The 24,901-nt window shown below is 27.1% G+C and overlaps 1 protein-coding gene across 1 annotated transcript in view; it reads right to left on the reverse strand.

The window, feature by feature from the left end:
• Positions 1–8,621, reverse strand: part of dally (division abnormally delayed protein) — a 224,686-nt gene extending 216,065 nt beyond the window's left edge. The window contains exon 1 of the mRNA XM_065502862.1: positions 8,023–8,621. Within this exon, the coding sequence (XP_065358934.1) occupies positions 8,023–8,308 (286 nt within the window). The 5' untranslated portion in view covers positions 8,309–8,621. The remainder of the gene's footprint in view (positions 1–8,022) is intronic.
• Positions 8,622–24,901: the final 16,280 nt, after the last annotated feature.

Below are 24,901 nucleotides of genomic sequence, written 5' to 3' on the forward strand. Positions count from 1 at the left end.
GTCAAAATCGGAAAAAATATTTTTTAACCCGAATTTTTTTTTTCACAAAAAAAAAATTTAAAAAACAAAAAATTTTTTTTTTAAATTGAAAAAAAATTTTCAAAATTTAAAATAACAATTCAAGAAAAGATTTTTAACAAAAACTGATAAAAAAATCTTTGGAAAAAAAAAATTTTTTGTTTACCTAAAAATATTTAAAATTTGTATTTTGAAGTATAATTTGGTGAAGGGTATATAAGATTCGGCTCAGCCGAATATAACTCTCTTACTTGTTATATATATTTAAAATTATTTTAATATTTTCAGAAATCCTTTTAAGATTTTACTTAAGACAAATCTTTATTTATGATTGATATTTTTAAATACTTTTAACAATTCCAAAAGAGCCTTATTTAGTTCTACCCTGACTTACACAATACATACATCCTTGTTTTAGAAATGTATGTAAGTATGTTTCTGTGTACATTTATATTGGGGATTTTTTGTATTATTAAAATGTATATAAAAGCAATTTTCTGCAGCTTTGTTAGCCTAAACTCCTGTTATTTCATTCATTCTTTTGCTACCCCAAAATATGCTCCCTTTGCAGCAATTGCATTTTCTCAAAAGATTACAATCTCTCACACACTCTGCTACATATTAAAACACAGGGAAACGGGAAAACAATAAAAACATATTTGAACCAACAACAATCTAACATATTGAACAACAACAAAAACAACAACTTAATATAAATATTTCAACATTGAGCTTTTACAGCAAACAAAAACAAACAAACAAACAAATATACATCAGGCTCTTTACTTACATTCCTTTTAATTTTACTCCAACTGTAAGGGAGCTTTATTGTTGTTGTTGTTTGTTTTGCAATGAGTGGGAGGGGGTGGTTTAAAGAGATTGTTTTTTTTTACAAAAAACAAACCAACTTTTTTTCTACACATTATGGCTAGAGAAATTTCTTCATGTGTAAATCTTGTTGTTTTATTATTGTTGTTGATGTTGTTGTTTGTATGAGTATAAGAGAGTGCACTGAGATCCTTTGCATGCAAGTGTTTGTTTTTGCATGTGGAAAGTTTTAGTTATTGTATTTTAAATTTCATTTCATGTAGAATCCAGAAAAAGGATTTATTAATGTTTGTTGAATTAAAAGGATTTTTAAGTGCTAATGGGAAATTGAATAAAAAATTAATTGATTTAGATATAGATGGTTAGGGAATTTTGCTATTGAATATTTTAAATAAATAAAAGTTAAAGAAAGCAGAACAATTTTTCTAAATAAGATGAAATTTACGGAAATCGGTGCACTTTAAGATATAAAATGAGGGGTAGAAGCAAAAAATCACAGAAGCTACCGAAAATTGAACAATTTTCAATTTCCTTAGACCTCAAAAATTTTCTACTCAAACCAGCAACATAAAAAACAATGACGTTGATTAGAATTTTGTTTTAAAGAAATAATAATTAAACAAAATCTTTTTGGCCAAATAAAAAAAAAACAATAAAAAACTCACCGACAATGTGTTGGGAAAATTAACTGCAAAAAGCTTTTTGATGTTTTTCTTAATGTTTTGTTGGTTTTGGGTTTTCATAAGATTAGAAACAAACAAACAAAAAAAAAATAACACACACAAATTTATTGTTCTTTTTGTTAAAAGAATTTGGAAAATTTATTTGAAATTTTGCCTATATTTTCTCAATTGTACCTGTATACAGAAATAATGAAAAAAATTCAGTGAAAAACACACAATTTCCTTTGATGTTGCCATTTGAATGTGCGTAAACGGCTGAGACTAAACATAAGTGTGTTTGATGTTGTGTTTTTTTTAAAGGAAAATTATGTCAGGTATTTTAATCTATCTAACATTTTTAAAGATACTTTAAAGCCAAGAGGTCTTGTTAGGCACACAGACATAGTTAAGAGATTTCAGAAATTTTGAGTTTCAAGAGATGCAGAGTTTCATTGTGTGTAAAGTGTTTAGGACACATTGAATTAAAACCCAGTAAATATTGTCTTACTTGTGTCTGAGACAAGGTCGAATAATCAATAATCATTATTTTGCACTTAATTACCCACATCATGATAGAAATTCTCTTACACACACACACTAATGTGTACACTTTTCCATTTCTCTCTTTTACTTACGTTTACTTTAACTGAAATACCTTTTAATGTATTTTCTTGTTACTTTTTCAAAATCATTAGATTATTTTTATAAATGAAAGAAAATTATTTTTTCCTAGAAATTTATCTCAAAATATAACAGACAGTCATTTGGTAGGTGTTGATTTTTTTTTCTTCTTCTGATTTAATGTTGTTTCATACAGTAGAAAAATAACAAGAAATAGGAAAAATCAAATTAATGGCAAAAATGTTTTCTAGATTTTCCACATTTATTATTTACTGGCCTTACTTTTTTGCCATGATTTTTAAAGGAGTAGGAGTAAGAGAAAAAATAAAACATTAATCATTTTCAATTAGCAAATGTTGCCTGAATAATAATTTTAAATTTAACATAAAATTTTAATTATATTTCAATGAAATTATTAAAAAAAAATTTAGATTTTCTGATAAATCATAATCACCCCTATCGCGAATCAATATTTCACATGAAATATTTTCCCTTTTCCTTTTTTCGTTCATCAACTTTGTTCACGTGAAAAAAATTCCCCTTGTTGTGAAATTTTTAGATAGAATTTTGTAAATAAATAGCTGTTACGAACAAAATCAACTATTGTGAATGTAAAGTTCATCATGATATTCCCGATAGCAATTTTCCCTTCGAGGGAAATGAATATTTCATGGGAACAAAATTTCACATGTTATTGCCGATAGGGGTGAATATTTATTGAAAATAGGTTTTAATTAAAAAGTATAGAAATATTTTTTTTATTATTTTAAGATTTTAACATAAGTATTAAATATTTAGTTTAATTACCAAAAATTTATAATATTAATAAATATTTTTTTAAATACTTTAACAAACTTTAACGATTTTTTGGATTTTTATCAATTAGGAAATTCAGAAATGCTCAAAGTGCTATTTTGTAAATGTTGCTATTTATAGTAAATGTAAAGAAATTTGCTATTTATAATAAATTTTTGAGAAATTTGCTATTTATAGTAAATTTAATGAAATTTGCTATTTATAGTAAATTTAAAGAAATTTGCTATTTATAGTAAATTTTTAGAAATTTGCTATTTATAGTAAATTTTTAGAAATTTGCTATTTATAGTTAATTTTTTAGAAATTTGCTATTTATAGTAAATTTTTGAGAAATTTGCTATTTATAGTAAATTTTTGAGAAATTTGCTATTTATAGTAAATTTTTGAGAAATTTGCTATTTATAGTATATTTTTGAGAAATTTGCTATTTATAGTAAATTTTTGAGAAATTTGCTATTTATAGTAAATCTTTAGAAATTTGCTATTTATAGTAAATTTTTAGAAATTTGCTATTTATAGTAAATTTTTAGAAATTTGCTATTTATAGTTAATTTTTTAGAAATTTGCTATTTATAGTAAATTTTTAGAAATTTGCTATTTATAGTAATTTTTTAGAAATTTGCTATTTATAGTAAATTTTTGAGAAATTTGCTATTTATAGTAATTTTTTTAGAAATTTGCTATTTATAGTAAATTTAATGAAATTTGCTATTTATAGTAAATTTAATGAAATTTGCTATTTATAGTAAATCTTTAGAAATTTGCTATTTATAGTAAATCTTTAGAAATTTGCTATTTATAGTAAATCTTTAGAAATTTGCTATTTATAGTAAATCTTTAGAAATTTGCTATTTATAGTAAATCTTTAGAAATTTGCTATTTATAGTAAATCTTTAGAAATTTGCTATTTATAGTAAATTTAAAGAAATATGCTATTTATAGTACATTTTTGAGAAATGTGCTATTTATAGTGACTTCACGAGAGACTAGCTATTTATAGTATAGATTTTGGACAGCCCATATAAAAAAATTCTCAAATTACACACAAGTTTCAATATTTGTTTTGTCATAATATAACGCTTTTAATATATTTTGTGCAATATGGAACAAATTTGTTTAAACAGTATTTAATTACAAAATCAACTAAAACTTTATATTCACACATTAGCAAATATACTCCTATTACCTTTTAATTTCCAAATTTGTTCTTCTTTCCCTTAAATATAAACTTATTATTAAAAACTTTTCGTTTAAAATTTAATTAAAAATTCTGATTTTTTAAATAATTTCTAAAAGCTTTTATTTTTTTTTTGGTTTCGTTTCTATTTATTAAAATAAATAAACTTTTCTGTTGTTTAAGCAAAGTTCCTAAAATGAAATTTAAAACTTTTGCTGTTCTTCGTTCCAATAAAACAACAACAAAAAAACCAACATAATTAATAAACCATTAAATTTAAATCTATTATCTGCTTTCCACACAACACAACAGCAGCAGCAATATTAACGTGCTCAACAGCAGCTGTAGCCAGCCACCAGAGAGCCACATAATAATCAATGCTTTGGCAGTAATTTAAAAGCTACAGCGAGCAGCATTGAAGGAAGGAAGGAGGTATGAACTAATTAAGTTGCCACACTCATAAAAATATTTCTTTAGGAAAATAAACAAAAAATTAAAAATATCATAATAATAAAAGAGACTAAAAGTAATTAAAAATAATTTAGTTTTATTTTACTTAATTTCTTTTAGAAACGAAAATTAATGTGATGTTTTTAGGGGGGGGGGGTAAGGTAACAACACATAGCCTAGTCTAGTCTTAGAGAAGAAAAGTATTAGATTTAATCAGTCTGTTTAAAAATATCTAATCAATATTATGATTTCTATCTTTAGAGCTTTATTTTTTAATATGTAAATTTAGTGTAAAATAGAAATATTTTCATAATGCTTTAGAAAACTAAATGAGAGGAAATCTGAGTTTGAGTTTATATTTAACACTTTATGGAATTTCCTGACATGACCATGAATGAGTGTATGGAGGCTAACAAATTATGACACATAAAAAGTAACATGAAATTTAATTTAATTATGGGGTATCTATAGCACACGATATGAAGTGTATAAAGGGTTATACAAAAGTTGCATCCAACTTTAAATATATAACTTATAAAGTGTAACAATATCATAACAAGTTGTTAATCAATTTTGAGTACATATGATAAATATTGGTTAACTAGACTATTTCAATGTCATTTATTTTTATTTATATTAATAAATAATTATCACCTTTGTGGTTTGAAATTAACAATTACCATTAAGATAATTTATTAAAGAACAGCAGCCAAAAAGTTAAAGAAATTATATTTTCTATTATTTATGAAATTTGCTATTTATAGTAAATTTTCAAGAGATTTGCTATTTATAGTAACTTTTGGAGAAATCTGTTATTTATAGTAAATTTATCTTAAAGTTTCAGGAATTAGCTATTCGTAGTAAATTTTCGAGAATTGAGTTATTATAGTAATTTTTGCTATTTATAGTAAATTTTAAAAAATTTTTTTTTTATAATAATTTTTGAGAAATTTGCTATTTGTAGTAAATTTTCGAGAAATCAGCTATTTAAAGTAAATTTTCGAGAGATCTGCTATTTATAGTAAATTTTAGAGAAATCAGCTGTTTATAGTTAATTTTCGAGAAATCTGCTATTTATAGTAAATTTTGAGAAATTAGCTATTTTCAAGAGATCTTCTATTTATAGTAAATTTTCGAGAAATCTGTTTTTATAGTAAGTTTTCGAAAAATCTGCTATTTATAGGAAATTTTGAGAAATTTGCTATTTAAAGTAAATTTTCGAGAGATCTGCTATTTATATTAAATTTTAGAGACACCAGCTATTTATAGTTAATTTTGACAAATTTGCTATTTTCAAAAGATCTGCTATTTATAGTAAATTTTAGAGAAATCAGCTATTTATAGTTAATTTTCGAGAAATCTGCTATTTATAGTAAATTTTGAGAAATTAGCTATTTTCAAGAGATCTGCTATTTATAGTAATTTTTCGAGAGATCTGCTATTTATAGTAAATTTTCGAGAAATCTGCTATTTATAGTAAATTTTGAGAAATTTGCTATTTAAAGTAAATTTTCGAGAGATCTGCTATTTATATTAAATTTTAGAGAAACCAGCAATTATAGTTAATTTTGACAAATCTGCTATTTTCAAAAGATCTGCTATTTATAGTAAGTTTTAGAGAAATCAGCTATTTATATTTAATTTTCGAGAAATCTGCTATTTATAGTAAATTTTGAGAAATTAGCTATTTTCAAGAGATCTGCTATTTATAGTAATTTTTCGAGAGATCTGCTATTTATAGTAAATTTTCGAGAAATCTGCTATTTATAGTAAGTTTCAGAAAAATCTGCTATTTATAGGAAATTTTGAGAAATTTGCTATTTAAAGTAAATTTTCCAGAAATCTGCTATTTATAGTAAATTTTCGAGAGATCTGCTATTTATAGTAAATTTTAGAGAAATCAGCTATTTATAGTTAATTTTCGAGAAATCTGTTATTAATAGTAAATTTTGAGAAATTAGCTATTTTCAAGAGATCTGCTATTTATAGTAATTTTTCGAGAGATCTGCTATTTATAGTAAATTTTCGAGAAATCTGCTATTTATAGTAAGTTTCAGAAAAATCTGCTATTTATACGAAATTTTGAGAAATTTGCTATTTAAAGTAAATTTTCTAGAAATCTGCTATTTATAGTAAATTTTCGAGAGATCTGCTATTTATAGTAAATTTTAGAGAAATCAGCTATTTATAATTAATTTTCGAGAAATCTGCTATTTATAGTAAATTTTCGAGATTTCGGCTATTTATAGTAAACTTTCGAGAGATCTGCTATTTTTAGTAAATTTTGGAGAATCTGCTATTTATAGTAAATTTTCGAGAGATCAGCTATTTATGATTAATTTTGGAGAAATTTGTTTTTTATAGTAAATTTTAGAGAAATAAACTATTTATAGTTAATTTTTGACAAATCGGCTATTTATAGTAAATTTTGCTATTTAGAGAAAATTTTCGAGAAACTTGCTAATTATAGTAAATTTTCGAGAGATCGGCTATTTAGAGAAAATTTTCGAGAAATCTGCTATTTATAGTAAATTTTGAGAAATTTGCTATTTATTTTGAATTTTCGAGAAATCGACTGTTTAAGTGAATTTTCGAAAAATTTGCTATTTATAACCAATTTTCGAGAAATCGGCTATTTATAGTAAATTTTCGAAAAATTTTATATTAATGTGAATTTTTGAGAATGTTGCTATTTATAGTAAATTTTCGAGAAATCGGCTATTTATAAATTTGCAGTTTTAGAGAAATCAGCTATTTATAGTAAATTTTAGAGAAATCAGCTATTTATAGAAAATTTTCGAGAGATCTGCTATTTATAGTGAATTTTCGAGAGAAATGTTATTTATAGTACAATTTCGAGATTTCTATTATTTATAGTAAATTTTAGAGAAATCAGCTATTTATAGATAATTTTGGAGAAATCTGCTATTTATAGTAAATTGTAGAGAAATCAACTATTTATAGTTTAATTTCGACAAATCGGCTATTTATAGTAAATTTTGAAAATTTTGCTATTTAGAGAAAATTTTCGAGAAATCTGCTATTTATAGTAAATTTTGAGAAATTTGCTATTTATTGTGAATTTTCCAGAAATCGTTTATTTATATAAATTTGCAGTTTTAGAGAAATCAGCTATTTTTAGTAAATTTTAGAAAAATCAGCTATTTGTTGTTAAATTTTCGAGAGATCTGCTATTTATAGTAACTTTTGGAGAATCTGCTATTTATAGTAAATTTTCAAAAAATCTGTTATTTATATTAAATTTTCGAGAGTCTGCTATTTATAGAGAATTTTTGAGAAATCGGCTATAAATAATAAATTTTCGAGAAATCGGCTATTTATAGTGAATTTCCTTGCTATGTGCTATTTATAGCAAATTCTCACAAATTCCCTTATCATTATTTTTACACATATTTTAAAATATTTAAAGCTATTCTATTACACACTTACCTTTTTCATTAAAATGCTGCGGCAATTCTATATCAATCGATTCAAAATAACCCCGAACCTCGTTACAATGTTGATTCGTTGCCTCTTTAAGACTAGAATCGCGGCGCTGCAAACGTCTATTGTGACTATGATGATGACTATGATGCAATTGTTGTTGCGAGTCGAAATCCAAATTTTTAGCCGATGTTGAGGCCACAAAGCTGCAGGCCAAAATCAGAGAGATAATGGAGAATTTGATTAAACAGTTATTAAGATGTTGGGAAAATAAATTCTGTTTTAAGGCCATGGTGATAGGAAAAATAAGTTACTTTTGAAAACAAACACTTTTTGTGGTGAAATTATAAATGGAAGGATGTATGAATTTTGCTTATATTTTTGAGTTTCAAACAAAATTTTAATAATTTCTGGGTTTTTCTTTAATAATTTTTGTTAAATTTTCTTTTGAAATTGTTATTTTGTGACGATTTAAATATTGCTTTAATTTTTACTCATATGTAATTCTTTTTTGTAACTTTTATCACAATTTTTTTTATAAAAACGTAGTGTAATTGTAACAAATTTTGAGCTCTTTTTTTTCTTAAAAAAAAGTATTTTGTGATATTTTGTTTAATTTCACTTTTCACACACTTTTTTATGATTTTTGGAATTTTTTAAAATTTTTTTAATTCAGTTTTTTTAATATTTTTCTGTTTGTTTTATAAATTATTTTTTTTTTTCGATAATTTTTTTTTATATCTTTGAGATATTTTTGGAAAATCTAGTATTTTTTTTTCTTGTATTCGTTTAGCAAATATTTGTTGTTTTGCTTTTAGGTTAAAAGATATGTTATTTTGTTTTTATTTATTTATTGCTGGTGTGGTTATTGCCCTCAATTTGTGCGTAGTTTAAATGCTATTGAGCATAAGATACTTTTGTATCTTATGGATTTTTTTCACGTATCTGTGGAAAAAAAACAAAACAAAAAATAAGAATTAGAATTACATATATTTGTTGTTAAACATTTATGAGTTTTCAAAGAATTGAATGAATTTTTAAAAAGTATCTTTAATATATTTGAATAGATCATTGTTTTAATTAGTGTATCTTTAAGATATAAGAGCAATTTATTTAGTTCTAAAATAGATTTTTTGATTTTATTAAAAACATAAAACAATATTAAAGACTTTTCAGTTTCAAAACAAAACTTTTTTTCAATGTTTATGAAGTATCTTTAAGATATATTTGAAACATTTTTAATTCATAAGATATTTTGATGGTTTCTGGTGAAAATAAACATTAATGTTATTAAAAGTATTTGGAATTTAAAATTTGGACATTTTCTTTGAAAAGTGATTTTGTATCTTTAAGATATTTTTAAAACATATGCAAAAAAATTAAGATTTATTTGAAAATGTTTCATTTATATTTTAGTATATTCATTATATTTAAAAAAATTTAAACAATTTTAAGAATTCCTTTTAATATTTTCAAAGAAAATGTTGAATATCGTCTAAGATATCAGAGCCAAATTTAGTTTGTTTTTTATAATTTTTTTTTTATAGAAAATTTGAATTCTTAGGATTGACCTTTAAAAGTTCGTTTGTTTAGGTTTTACATATTTGTCAGATATTTTTTTCTTTTTTCATTAGCAAATAAATTAAATTTAACATTCTTCTGTTTATATAGTTTTTTTTTGTTTCTCAAAATTTTATTTAGTATCTTTAAGATATTTTTGGAAAATCAACAATCTTTTTTAAACATTTAACATAAAAAAAGTTGTTTTTCAGCTCTATTAAATTTATATATTTTGTATTAAAGATTATTTATTGCTATTTTAGGCTTTTTAATGTGCGTATTTTTTTTTTATTAATTTATGGCTGCAGAGACATTTGTAGCTTTTCTCGTTTTTAGGAAAATCAAGTATTTTATAAGATACAAAAACATCGTTTGTTTTTATTAAATTTTTAAAATAGAATTTTGTTATTATTGTTTAATATTTTTTTAGTTTAGGAGGCCTAATTTTATTTTGTTTATGTTGTTGTAGATTTATTTGTAGTTTTTCCTCTAATCTTTAGAAAAATTAGCAAAATTTTATTGTTGTTATTTGTATTTAATATTTTATTTAATTTATGGCTAATAAATTTATATTTTGTAGATTTTAAGAATTAAAAAAATACGTTTTCATGTCTTTCTGAAACTAAATTTTTAAAAAGATCTATAAAAATCAATAATAAATAAAGAAATATTTCTAATAATTCCATTCCGTAAAAATTAAAAAAAGTATTTCGGCGGGTGCTGGCGGCTACAATTTTTTTTACAAAGACTTTCCCCAGAAGTTTCTTTAAATGATGTATAAAAAATATCAGTATATTTGAGACCCAAGTTTAAAGGACTATAACAGGAAAATGGAGAGGCCCATAAATATAAGATATACATTTAATAAAAACCTATATCAATGTTTATCTATGTTTTGAAGTATGAATTTATATATGGTAAAACCATTGAGATATATCTAATTTAGTATAGCAGTAAAATATTAAAAAAAAATTAACGAAAATATGATTCAAAATTTGTTGAACTTCTGGCGCCTCTGTCGAGAAAACGAAATGTCCAATTGAAAAACCCATTTATATTGGAGGAGAGCAGATTGTCAGCTTCCGAAAAAACTTAGTTTTTCCAAATTCTGAAGATACCGATTTTCATAATTTTGTCCAACTAGATTTTGATTTGGAATCAAAGTGAATTGGAGGCATTACACCATGAAGATTGTTGTCAATCTCAACAAGAGCTTGCAAAATCATTGGAAGTTACTAAAGTAGCAATTTTAAAACTTTTATGAGCAGTAGGATTCATCCTTACGAATTGAAGCATGTCCGAAATTATGATTGAGAGCTATAAAGATAATCATTTTTGCAGCTTGCGATGACAAATGGATTCATTGCGATAACTCGAAGTGTAAGAGAACGTATGTGAAGCCCGGCCGACACCGAAACCTAATATCCATGGCGCCAAAGTAATTATATGTATATGTTGAAAGAAAAAGGGTACTATCTATTATAACCTGCTGAAATCTGACCAGACCACTACAGGGAACCTGTACCGACCGCAGCTGATACGTTTGATGCGAGCACTGGCCACATATTGCAAAACCTATTAAAAAGTATTTAGAATGAAGTGGTTGGGAAGTTTTGCCTCACTCGCTTTATAGTCCAGAACTTGCAACGTCCGGCTACTATTTATTTCGATCAAAGCAGAAGGCTTTCTGTGGGATACGCTTTAATTCCGAACATAGAATCCGATATTGGCTTGATTCGTTCTTGGCCTCAAAAGTTGAGCAGTTCTTTTGCCTTGGAATCCATATGTTGCCAGAAAGATGGGAAAATGTCATTTTTTAATTTGAATAAATTTATATTTACACAAATGTTTCAAAATTAAAGATAAAAATTTGAAAAAATCTCGCATTTTTAAGTCATGCACCCAATATAACTCCCTTAAAGTATGTAAATTCAAATGTTTATTCCAAACTAGGATTTTATTAATTTATTAAACATTTAAAAGGTTGCTCGATCTACTTTTATTATTGAAAAGAAAATTCTACGATATTATTCCTATTTTTGATATAATGAAATTTTTAAAATTCATTAAATTATGAAAGTTTAAGCGTTCATAACTCTTTATATTGATCAGGGATTTTATCGATTTATGAATGATTTGAAGGTTTATTAGATCTACTTTTATTGTTAAAAGAAAAGTGAACAATATTATTGATAGTTTTCATATAATGAAATTTTAAAAATTCATTAAAGTAAGCAAATTTAAATGTTCATAACTCTTTATATTGAATTTGGATTTTATTAACTTATGAAACATTTGAAAGGTTATTAGATCTACTTTTATTGTTAAAAGAAAAGTAAACAATATTATTCCTAGTTTTCAAATAATGAAATGTTAAAAATTCAGTAAAGTCTGCAACTTTGAGCTTTTATAACTCTTTATATTGATCAGGGATTTTATTAATTTATGAAGGATTTGAAAGTTAATTAAATCTACTCTTATGGTTAAAACAAAATTTTACGTTATTATTCCTAGTTTTCAAAAATTGAAATTTTAAAAATTCATTAAAAAAAAAATTTACTTTAATCATTCATAACTCTTTATATTGAATTTGGATTTTATTAATTTATGAAAAGTTTGAAAGGCTATTAGATCCACTTTTATGTTTAAAAGAAAATTTTACAATATTATTCATAGTTTTCATATAATGAAAAGTTTACAACTCATTAAAGTATGCAAATTTAAGTATTCATAAGTCTTTATATTGATTAGGGATTTTATTGATTTATGAATGATTTGAAAGGTTACCTGATCTATTTTTATTGTTTAAAGAAAATTTTACAATATTATTACTAGTTTTCTTATAATGAAATGTTAAAAAAATTCATTAAAGTAAGCAAATTTAAACGTTCATAACTCTTTATATTGAATTTGGATTTTATTAATTTATGAAACATTTGAAAGGTTATTAGATCTACTTTTATTGCTAAAAGAAAAGTGAACAATATTATTTCTAGTTTTCATATAAAGAAATTTTAAAAATTAATTAAAGTAAGCAAATTTAAACCTTCATAACTCTTTATATTGAACTTGGATTTTATTAATTTATAAAGCATTTGAAAGGCTATTAGATCTACTTTTATGGTTAAAAGAAAATTTTACAATACTATTCATAGTTTTCATACAATGAAATGTTAAAAATTCGTTAAAGTACGCAAGTTTAAGCGTTCACAACTCTTTATATTGCTCAGGGATTTTGTTGATTTCTAAATGATTTGAAAGGTTATTAGATCTACTTTTATTGTTGAAAGAAAATTGATCAATATTATTCATAGTTTTCATATAATAAAATGTTAAAAATTTATTAAAAAAAAATTTAACTTTAAGCATTAATAACTCTTTATATTGATCAAGGATTTTATTTATTTATAAAACAGTTGAAAGGTTATTAGATCTACTTTTATGGTTAAAACAAAATTTCGCGTTATTATTCCTAGTTTTCATATAATGAAATGTTATAAAATCATTAAAGTATGTAACTTTAAACGCTCATAACTCTTTATATTGATCAGGACTTTTGTTGATTTCTAAATGATTTGAAAGGTTATTAGATCTACTTTTATTGTTAAAAGAAAATTTTACAATATTATTACTAGTTTTCATATAATGAAATTTTAAAAATTCATTAAAGTAAACTTTTTATATTGAACTCGGATTTTATTAATCTATGTAACATTTAAAAGGTTTTTAATGTTATAATAATCTCAACTTGAATTTTATGCATTTATGTAACATTTGAAGGGCATTCAAATCTACTTTTATTGCTATTTTATGCTTTAATCCCAATTTTCTTATGTTGAAAAGTCATCAATTCTAAAAACTATGCATCTTTATGCGTTCATAATTCTTTAGTTTAAACTGGGATTTTATTGATTTATATATTATTTGAAAGGTGTTTAAGTCTTCTTTTATTGTTATAAGCAAAAATTGTTATTGTGGTCTTAGTTTTCTTATGTTAAAAAGTTAAAAATTCCACAAATTCAAATATCTTTAACTTAATTTTTATTAATTTATGAACAATTAGAAAGGTTCATCTTTTAATAATTTAATACTTAAATGACTGTTTTGTTTAACAATTCATTAATAATACAAATCCAATTTGAAAAATCTGGAAAACAAAATTTCTGCATTCATAACTCTTTAAGTTGACGTCTTATTTTATTGATTTATGAAACATTTTGAACATGTTTCGCTGCTCTTTGAATCACAGTTTTATCTAAATTTAAAATTTCAGAACAAAAGCTTTCTGTTTTTATATAATTTTGAAATCACTTATTTGTTAAAATAAACTACTTTTTCACTTTGGAGCTATATTTTCATACTGTTACAAACATTTTTCTTAAATTTCTATAAATTTTTTTAAACGTTTTTATTACTTTTATATTTAATATTTCTTTTTTATTTATTTAGTAACTTAAATTTTTTTAAGATTTTTTTTTTTTTTAAATTTTTAGGTTTTTGAAATTTTTATTCCTTAAAATGCACTGTATCTAAGAGATACTTAATTTTATTTTCAATTTTAATCATTCTTATTGAAAAATTGCTTAGATTTTTTAAATTTTCTTATTTATTTATTGATGAAACATTTTGTTTTGCACTAAAAATATCTCTTAGATACTTTTGTTTTTAAAATATACTTCTTTGCTTAACAGCTGATTTCATAAATTGTTGGCTAAATTTCAAACTATTCGCTTTGGTATCTTTTGAAAATGTTTTGATTTTCATTTTATTTTTTTGCCGGTTTTCTTATTTATTTTTGTATTTATTTATGTATTTTTTTTTACAACAGTACGACGACAATTTGGTTGTATAATATACAAACATATAAAGATACAATAGATTACACACAGATACTGAGATACACAAACACTGCCACAAATAAGACACTCACGTTTACAATGCCAACGTACAAAAACAAGCAAATAGCAAGACAAAAAAGAAACAACAAAAATAATATAAATTCAATGAGACGCTAAAACACTCTGACAAACGAATGTTGTCAAAGAAAAATCAAGGCAGACTCAGTGACAGACTGACTGACAATAAAAACACACAGATACGAAAAACGAACAACTACAGAAACATGGAGCAAAAAAAGTGCGAGATACACGCGCAAATCTCACTCACCGTCACTCTAATCATACGACAACAACAACAATATCAACTTCGCCATTAAAACATTTTTGCAAAGCCAAAAAAGAAGAAACAAAAAAGCAGCAGATACAATTCAGCGGTAGATACTATTGCTGCTGCTGCCACAACTCAACCCTAGTGCTGCCACAACAACGTTTGGTTGTTGGTTTGAATGGTTGGTTGGCTGGTTAGCTTTGTGTTGGAGACCAACAGAATCCCAAAAAAAAAGAAAGAACTTGCAAAGAAACGGTTCGAAGTCAGCCAGACACTACGGCAGTTGGGTTTTTTTGTTTGCTTGGCCAACGTTTGAATGTTGGTAACACGGGCCCACGGTGCCACTAATGTATCTTTTTTTGTTTTTTAGACAAAATGACAGACTGACTTGACTCTACGCAGGTTGTACTCAGTTGTATGTTGTATTTTATAAAGTGCCAAAGGCATAAAAAACTTGATGTGGCACTGCAGTTACAGCAGCAGCAAATGCTGCCGCCTTGGTAGTGGCACTGGCTGTCAGTCTCATCAAGCTATTGTCAGACGTTTTATTTATTTATTTTTTCGTTATAATTTTTAAAGCCAAAAACAACATCAAACTATTAAACGCGTCAGCTACAATGCTGATTTGTTAGTTGTTTTTTTTCTAAACAAATATCTTAAAGATACTTTTTATTAATTAATTATTCATTAAAATCTTTTGTTTAATTAAAAACACTTTTTTTTTTTTAAATCTTACACTTTAATTCCAATGACATAATCTTTGTAGGTCTGCTTTGAATTTATTACAAAATCTTTTTTAACATTTTTTGCCAAGAAATCCAGGTTTATTTTTTTGTTGTGTTGTTTTACAACAGTATCACTTTTTTTGTTCTTTTTCCAAAAAAAAAAAGAATCTTCTCTTCCTGTTTTATATATTTTTTTCTTTCTTTTCAAGTATCAAAAATTATTTTTTTTTTTCTCGAAATTCCACGTTTAGTACGAACTAACCCACACGTCTCAACGCTTTGAATGCTCGTTCACAACTGAAACAGCTACACAAAATTAATGTGCTTGCAACCTCAGCAGTTGCCAGCTGTGGATCGAACCTCCCAACATGTTGTCTGCTATTTGTGGATTGCAATTCATTCATTCAAATTCCAAATGTTGTAATCCAACTCCAACCCCTTTTTGTCATACTTGTCATTTCTAGCTTTAGTATCTGTGAGTTTGTGTTTGTTTGGAAAAAAATGTTTACCTGTTTTTAATATTCTTCATACCTGCTAAAAATAATATATTCTTGTTATTGTTAAAGTTGCTGTTGCTGTTGTTGTTGGTTTTTTTTATTATATGTAGTATTTAACGCCATTTTTCGCCTCAATTAGCACATTTGAATTTAAAGTTTTGGCGTCTCATGTGTCGTCTTTTCTTTTCTTTTGCTATTTTCTTTACTTTTATTTTTGTTTCTTAATTTCTTTATGGTTTGTTGAGGTTTTTCTCTGTTTTTGTGTCTAATTTTATGGGTTAATCCTGTGTTGGCTTTAAAAAGGATACCATGTCATGATGGGCCATAATCAATTTAATACAAATATAAAACCCACTTAAGGGCTAGACAGAAAAATTCACTACACAGTAAGTCAAATAAAATATATTCAATTAAGATTTCAGAGACAAATTAATGATGATTGCTAGAAAAACAAAACAACCATAGAATTTAGCAAAATTTTTTGGAATTTTCATTAGAAGTTTTGCAAAATGTTCAACAGTTTTTTCAGAAAAATAAAAGTAGAAATTTAGTTAAAATTTACCACTTCCTCTAAAATACCATTATCAACTACCGTTACCGCTAAGCTATCGTTAAGCAATTACCGTTACCTCTAAACACCATTACCGATATTCTTTAAATAATTTTAATTATAAAAAAACTAATTTTTGATTTCAATAATTTAGTATGTACCACATTTCTAAATTTATTTTTAATAACACTGTACAATAGCATAGTCCACCTGGTCAAAGTTTTCATTTTTTGATCGATGGTAGCATCATACTAACTGAAAAAAATGTTGTAAGTTAATGTCTAAGAGAATTCTTATTGTCAGAGTTATATTGTGGAATTTTATGGGGATCATTTTTGTGGAAGATCTTAACCCTCTAGCTCCTCTTCTTAGGGGTCAATTTGACCCTATTTTCGAGAAATAAAAAAAAGTCCTTTAAAAAAGGACATTTAAGGATTAAAATATTCTACACAAAATGTTGACGGAAAATTTCAGTGGGGGTCACCAAAGATACCAAAGCTGTTTACGCTTAATTAGCAAAATTACACGCCACCTTGGGTCTCACATTTTTTAAAAAAATCACCAAAAATCTATTTATGATCCGAATAAACCGATATTTAAAATATAAATAGTCCTAGAGAAGATCTACAAAAAACATATATACACATGTAGGCTATCTCTTTTAGGTCAAGAGTAATTTAGGTTAACTTATTTATTTTTTATTTTTATTTTAAACTAGAGAAACTAGAGGGTTAAGATCTTCCACAAAAATTATCCCCATAAAACTCTGACAATAAGAATTCTCTTAGACATTAACTTACAACGATCAAAAATTAAAACTTTGACCAACTGTAAGAAAATATATAAGTTTATTCTACAAAAATGATCTACTCAACATGCCCTTTCAGAATTATAGGGCCGCTATTCTGTTCCAATCAAAAAGTCTCAATTTGTTGAACAGTGTAATTAATTAAATTATGAAAATACCGTTATCGAAATAACTGCAATTACCGTTTCCGCTAAAATACCATTACTGAAATAATCCAAAATTGCTTTACCGTTTCTAATCGGTAGCCAAACTTGATTTAAATTTTTAAGCTCCTGAAATCGGCATATTTTGAAAAAAATTTGAAATAGGATTCCTAATCTGGAATATTTTTCTAGCAATATTTTTTTTAGAAATTCCCTGAATATTTTATAGGGACATTTCGGGAATTTCCTTATAAGTTTCCTTCCTAAAGTTACAGCATTTCTGCACAGAGAAAACAGTTTCGTCTTATACTAAAGACGGCGTCTTATACTAAAGACGACGTCTTATACTAAAGACGACGTCTTATACTAAAGACGATGTCTTATACTAAAGACGATGTCTTATACTAAAGACGACGTCTTATACTAAAGACGACGTCTTATACTAAAGACGACGTCTTATACTAAAGACGACGTCTTATACTAAAGACGACGTCTTATACTAAAGACGACGTCTTATACTAAAGACGACGTCTTATACTAAAGACGACGTCTTATACTAAAGACGACGTCTTATACTAAAGACGACGTCTTATACTAAAGACGACGTCTTATACTAAAGACGACGTCTTATACTAAAGACGACGTCTTATACTAAAGACGACGTCTTATACTAAAGACGACGTCTTATACTAAAGACGACGTCTTATACTAAAGACGACGTCTTATACTAAAGACGACGTCTTATACTAAAGACGACGTCTTATACTAAAGACGACGTCTTATACTAAAGACGACGTCTTATACTAAAGACGACGTCTTATACTTAAGACGACGTCTTATACTTAAGACGACGTCTTATACTAAAGACGACGTCTTATACTTAAGACGACGTCTTATACTAAAGACGACGTCTTATACTAAAGACGACGTCTTATACTAAAGACGACATCTTATACTAAAGACGACGTCTTATACTAAAGACGACATCTTATAGCTAAGACGGCATATTATACTAAAGACGACGTCTTACACTACAATGTCTTATACAAGTCTGCAATTTATTATACTAAAGAGAAAACCTTGTGTATAACAGTATTTTCTATAGAAAATCTTGTGTATAAAATTGTTTTTGCAGAAATCTTGATCGTTTATATTACAATCTATTCGATAGAAAATCTTGTGTATGACAGTAGCTCTTTTAAACATTATTGTTTATTCGAGTATTTTTTTCTAGAAAATCTTTTGTGTAACATCATTTTCCCGAACAGTCTTTAGATTATGCAAAAATAATTTTTTATTTTTATTGATGCTGATGATGATAATGTTGCTGTTGTTGCGGTTTTATTTTGTTCCTTCAATTCGTATTTTTATATAGATATAGTTTTTGGTTTCTTGTCGATTTGCTAACAATTTCATTTCAGTGTTTTTGCCTTAATTTGAATTGAGTTGAAGGACACATTGATTTTTTTGTTATTTTCTCTGATTTTTCATGTTGGTATTTGTTTCTTTTTGGGGTTTTTTTGATTTAAGCCGCTAACTGACAATTGGTGTGTGCTTTAGTCTGTCCCACCGTATATCTATCTATCTAACTACCTACCTACCTACATACCTTTCTTGTTTTAACAGGAGAAAAAAGAACTTGCCCAACTTCATACATCACTACCTAATTTTGTTGTCTATTTTACACTCTAATTAATTTTATTTGACTTTTGGGATTTAACCCGTGTGCTAATTAAGTTGTTGTTGTGTTTTTTAGTTATTGAGGAGTTTCCATGAAAATATTTACAGCTCTAAAGCTGTGGGGAAAATTCACTGCAGGATGAGAGTCTGTATGAGTGTTTTGGCAAACGGTTTAGTTTATTGCTCTATGGTTTTGGCTTACAATTTCCACAAATATGGCTTCAACTGTTTGGAAAATGTACAGTTTTAAAGAAACACTTAAATTTATTTCAAGTCAATAGTTTAATAAATTAAACGCTGTCACTTTTACTCCAAAATAGTAATATTTTCCGCACTGACCAAATCAAATGTTTCTCAATATTTAGTTTTTTCTCTTTTCAATAAAAAAAAAGCAATAATAACACAATCAACAAATCCTGGGCCCCACACACTCGCATTATTATTAATAATATTATTTTAGTTTTGCACGGGGTTCAAAAGACCAACAACAAAACCAAAGGGAACCAACAACAACAACAACATTTAAACCTGCATTCAAAAGGAGCATTTTTTGAATAGCAAAGAACACGGCTTAAACGTTTGATGCTGTTGTGCTTTATGCAACAACAGCATAAAAACAACAAATATTTTCTGCAACACACATATCAAAGCCAACAACAACAGCAGGAGCAACCACAAAGGGGGAACAATGAATTTTTACAGGTAGAAAAATATTTTAACCACACACACACCAACACAAAAATATGCATACGAGTATTTTCACTTCAATTCGCATGTGCATATTAGGGTAGTCTGATTTGTATGGAGGCCATCATTTCGATTAAATAGTGTCTGATTTACTCTGCAATATTTAAAGCAACAGATCCAGATAACTCCCTAAACAAATTTTGATGATACTAAAACTTTTTGTGGGATTTGTTTTTACTTAAAGCGCCTTTATTGGTATATTACTAATGAATTGTATTTAAATTTTATATTTATTTTAAAACAAATATTAAAAAAAAAAAATTTAATTGAGAATTTTGGGACCATCCTAATAACAAGCACTCTAAGAGAGACTTTTGTACATGTGTAAGTTTTTAGTTTTATTTTATGATACCCTACACCACAACAGGCAAGCAGATTATTTAATAAATGCGCTAAAGTTTGTAACAATTTCAAATAATGAACAAGAACTACGTCTTATACGAAAGACTACGTCTTATACGAAAGACTACGTCTTATACGAAAGACTACGTCTTATACGAAAGACTACGTCTTATACGAAAACTACGTCTTATACTAAAGACAACGTCTTTTACTAAAGACTACAATGTCATATACCAAAGACTACAACGTCTTTTACTAAAGACTACAATGTCTTATACTAAAGACTACAATGTCTTATACTAAAGACTACAATGTCTTATACTAAAGACTACAATGTCTTATCCTAAAGACTACAATGTCTTATACTAAAAACTACGTCTTATACTAAAGACTAAAATGTCTTATACTAAAGACTACAATGTCTTATACTAAAGACTACGTCTTATACTAAAGACTACGTCTTATACTAAAAACTACGTCTTATACTAAAGACAACGTCTTATACTAAAGACTACGTCTTATACTAAAAACTACGTCTTATACTAAAGACAACGTCTTATACTAAAGACTACGTCTTATACTAAAGACTACGTCTTATACTAAAGACTACGTCTTATACTAAAGACTACGTCTTATACTAAAGACTACGTCTTATACTAAAGATTACGTCTTATACTAAAGACTACGTCTTATACTAAAGACTACGTCTTATACTAAATACTACGTCTTATACTAAATACTACGTCTTATACTAAAGACAACGTCTTATACTAAAGACTACGTCTTATACTAAAGACTACGTCTTATACTAAAGACTACGTCTTATACTAAATACTACGTCTTATACTAAAGACTACGTCTTATACTAAAAACTACGTCTTATACTAAAGACTACGTCTTATACTAAAGACTACGTCTTATACTAAAGACTACGTCTTATACTAAAGACTACGTCTTATACTAAAGACTACGTCTTATACTAAAGACTACGTCTTATACTAAAGACTACGTCTTATACTAAAGACTACGTCTTATACTAAAGACTACGTCTTATACTAAAGACTACGTCTAATACTAAAGACTACGTCTTCAACTAAATACTAAGTCTTCAACTAAAGACTAAGTCTTCAACTAAAGACTAAGTCTTCAACTAAAGACTAAGTCTTCAACTAAAGACTAAGTCTTCAACTAAAGACTAAGTCTTCAACTAAAGACTAAGTCTTCAACTAAAGACTAAGTCTTCAACTAAAGACTAAGTCTTCAACTAAAGACTAAGTCTTCAACTAAAGACTACGTCGTCAACTAAAGACTACGTCTTCAACTAAAGACTAAGTCTTCAACTAAAGACTAAGTCTTCAACTAAAGACTAAGTCTTCAACTAAAGACTAAGTCTTCAACTAAAGACTAAGTCTTCAACTAAAGACTAAGTCTTCAACTAAAGACTAAGTCTTCAACTAAAGACTAAGTCTTCAACTAAAGACTAAGTCTTCAACTAAAGACTAAGTCTTCAACTAAAGACTAAGTCTTCAACTAAAGACTAAGTCTTCAACTAAAGACTAAGTCTTCAACTAAAGACTACGTCGTCAACTAAAGACTACGTCTTCAACTAAAGACTACGTCTTCAACTAAAGACTAAGTCTTCAACTAAAGACTAAGTCTTCAACTAAAGACTAAGTCTTCAACTAAAGACTAAGTCTTCAACTAAATACTAAGTCTTCAACTAAAGACTACGTCGTCAACTAAAGACTACGTCTTCAACTAAAGACTAAGTCTTCAACTAAAGACTAAGTCTTCAACTAAAGACTAAGTCTTCAACTAAAGACTAAGTCTTCAACTAAAGACTAAGTCTTCAACTAAAGACTAAGTCTTCAACTAAAGACTAAGTCTTCAACTAAAGACTAAGTCTTCAACTAAAGACTAAGTCTTCAACTAAAGACTAAGTCTTCAACTAAAGACTAAGTCTTCAACTAAAGACTAAGTCTTCAACTAAAGACTAAGTCTTCAACTAAAGACTAAGTCTTCAACTAAAGACTAAGTCTTCAACTAAAGACTACGTCGTCAACTAAAGACTACGTCTTCAACTAAAGACTAAGTCTTCAACTAAAGACTAAGTCTTCAACTAAAGACTACGTCGTCAACTAAAGACTACGTCTTCAACTAAAGACTACGTCTTCAACTAAAGACTAAGTCTTCAACTAAAGACTAAGTCTTCAACTAAATACTAAGTCTTCAACTAAAGACTACGTCGTCAACTAAAGACTACGTCTTCAACTAAAGACTAAGTCTTCAACTAAAGACTAAGTCTTCAACTAAAGACTAAGTCTTCAACTAAAGACTAAGTCTTCAACTAAAGACTAAGTCTTCAACTAAAGACTAAGTCTTCAACTAAAGACTACGTCGTCAACTAAAGACTACGTCTTCAACTAAAGACTACGTCTTCAACTAAAGACTACGTCTTCAACTAAAGACTACGTCTTCAACTAAAGACTACGTCTTCAACTAAAGACTACGTCTTCAACTAAAGACTACGTCTTCAACTATAGACTACGTCCTATACTAAAGACTACAATGTCGTATACTGAAGACTACGTCTTACACTAAAGACTCCGTCTTATACTAAATATCATATTCATTAAATTTGGCGTATGACTAAAATATTCGGGATTTTTTAAAATTTTTAGTTTTTATATTATCCATTATCAGCTAAGACCTTTTCTCATCTTTCTGGCAACATATGGATTCCGAACCAAAAGAACTGCTGATCTTTTGAAGCCAAGAACGAATCTAGTCAATTTCGAATACTCTGTTCTGAAGTGAAGCGTATCCCAGAGAGAGCGTTCGGCATCTTTCGAAACAAATTGTAGTCCGACAGGGCAAGGTCTGGACTATAAAGCGGATGAGGCAAAACTACCCAACCACTTCATTCTAAATACTTTTTAACAGATATTCTAACATGTGGCGAGACTTGTCACAATGTAATATTACGGCTCTCTTCAAACGAATCAGTTGCGTTTGGTACAGTTTCCCTGTGATGGTCTGGTCGATTTCAGCTGCTCATAATAGATAGGACCCTTTGGTGTCGTTTCGGCTGGTTGGTCGGGCTTCACGCTTCGGCAGCAGTTTATATATTCAAAATCGGCTTTCAAGGTCTCTCATAAATCCTGCTGCTTGCCAAAGTTTTGAAATTGCTGATTGAGGAGTAGCTTCCAATGATTTCGCAAGCTCTTGTTCAGGTTGACAACAATCTTCATGGAGTAATTCCTCTAATTCTTGGTGTTAAAACTTGTTTGGCTGGCCTGAGCAGCACAAACCATATCTCGAACATTGAAACCGATGAAACACATTCACCATAAGCTTCGGTGAGCAATAAAGAAATAAAGCAAAACTTCCTGTGTCATCAAAGTGTCATTAAACTTTGACCTCCCGCTTTTTTAAGTTATTCACCATATATTGGACAAAATTCGGTTCCAACAGACCCCACAGCGCCATTCCTGGGGGTCTGTGTGTATCGCCGTCAAAACCTAAACTTGAATACTTATCAGCAACTCCTATGTGAAATTTCATGTCAATTGGATCATCCAGTTTTGAATAGGCAAAATATTTTGATTCAGACCCACTGTGCATTGTTTTAAGATGCTCTGGATTGATTTTATGAATTGAGCATCCATGAATCACTTGATATAGCGCACAATAAAGTCGATCTTTACCGTCTATCACTTCCATATTTGTTTTATTTTATTATTTATTCTGGCTGGTTGCTCGCATGAGAGTGAGACAGGATTGAACATGTTCGTTAGTTGTTGGGTGTGTGAAAATTGCAAATTAAATTGTATTTAACAAAAAATAATAATCAAAAGTTTGTTGTTATTGTTATAGCACTTTTTCTACATCTCATGTCTGCATTTGATTTTTATGCTCAACATCTTCAACATGGTGGCAAATGATGCAAGGGTAACAATTAATAAAGTGTTGAAGGTGTGTGTGAGGATTTCGAATAAAATTTTATTTAAATTTATATTCTGAAACATACAAAAATGGAAATAGGAATAATTTATTGGAATGCTTTAATCGGGGATATGATTAATTTTAGTAAAAGTTGTAAATTTTATCAGTTATATTCATTATTATAGTAACTTATGTAACTTTTAAACGTTTATTTTCAGAAAGCTTGTCTTCCACTCTGTAGATTTAGAAAATACCTTGTCATTTAATTTTAGAACGAGCCCACTGTGCAAGAAATGCCAACATAAAACAAACTAGACTTTCATTTTAGCTAAGAACATCTTAGCTTCTGAAGACTCCCCTACCAAAACCTATTTCAGAATATCTGAAATAACAAAAATCAGAATTTATGTTTTATGACATTTTCAACTTAATTGTTTCTAAACTGCGTTTCATAACGTTCCAAGAGAAATAATCTGGTTTCTAAAAGTTATTGCATAAAAACCAGTATCTGTACCAGCCAAACAGAAACAAATAAAACAAATTTATTTTTGACTTTTTTTTTTTATTTTACCCGTAATGCAATAATTTAATATTTAAACTATTAATATAAAATCCAGTTTTATTTAACTAATTAGCATTAAACAAATTCTAAATGTTAAAATTATGGGATTGGGATACTTCAGCTATCCCATAGAAATTTCATATAAAAACTCCAAGATTCT

The sequence above is a fragment of the Calliphora vicina genome, chromosome 3, assembly GCF_958450345.1.
Source record: "Calliphora vicina chromosome 3, idCalVici1.1, whole genome shotgun sequence".
NCBI classification, from domain to species: domain Eukaryota; kingdom Metazoa; phylum Arthropoda; class Insecta; order Diptera; family Calliphoridae; genus Calliphora; species Calliphora vicina.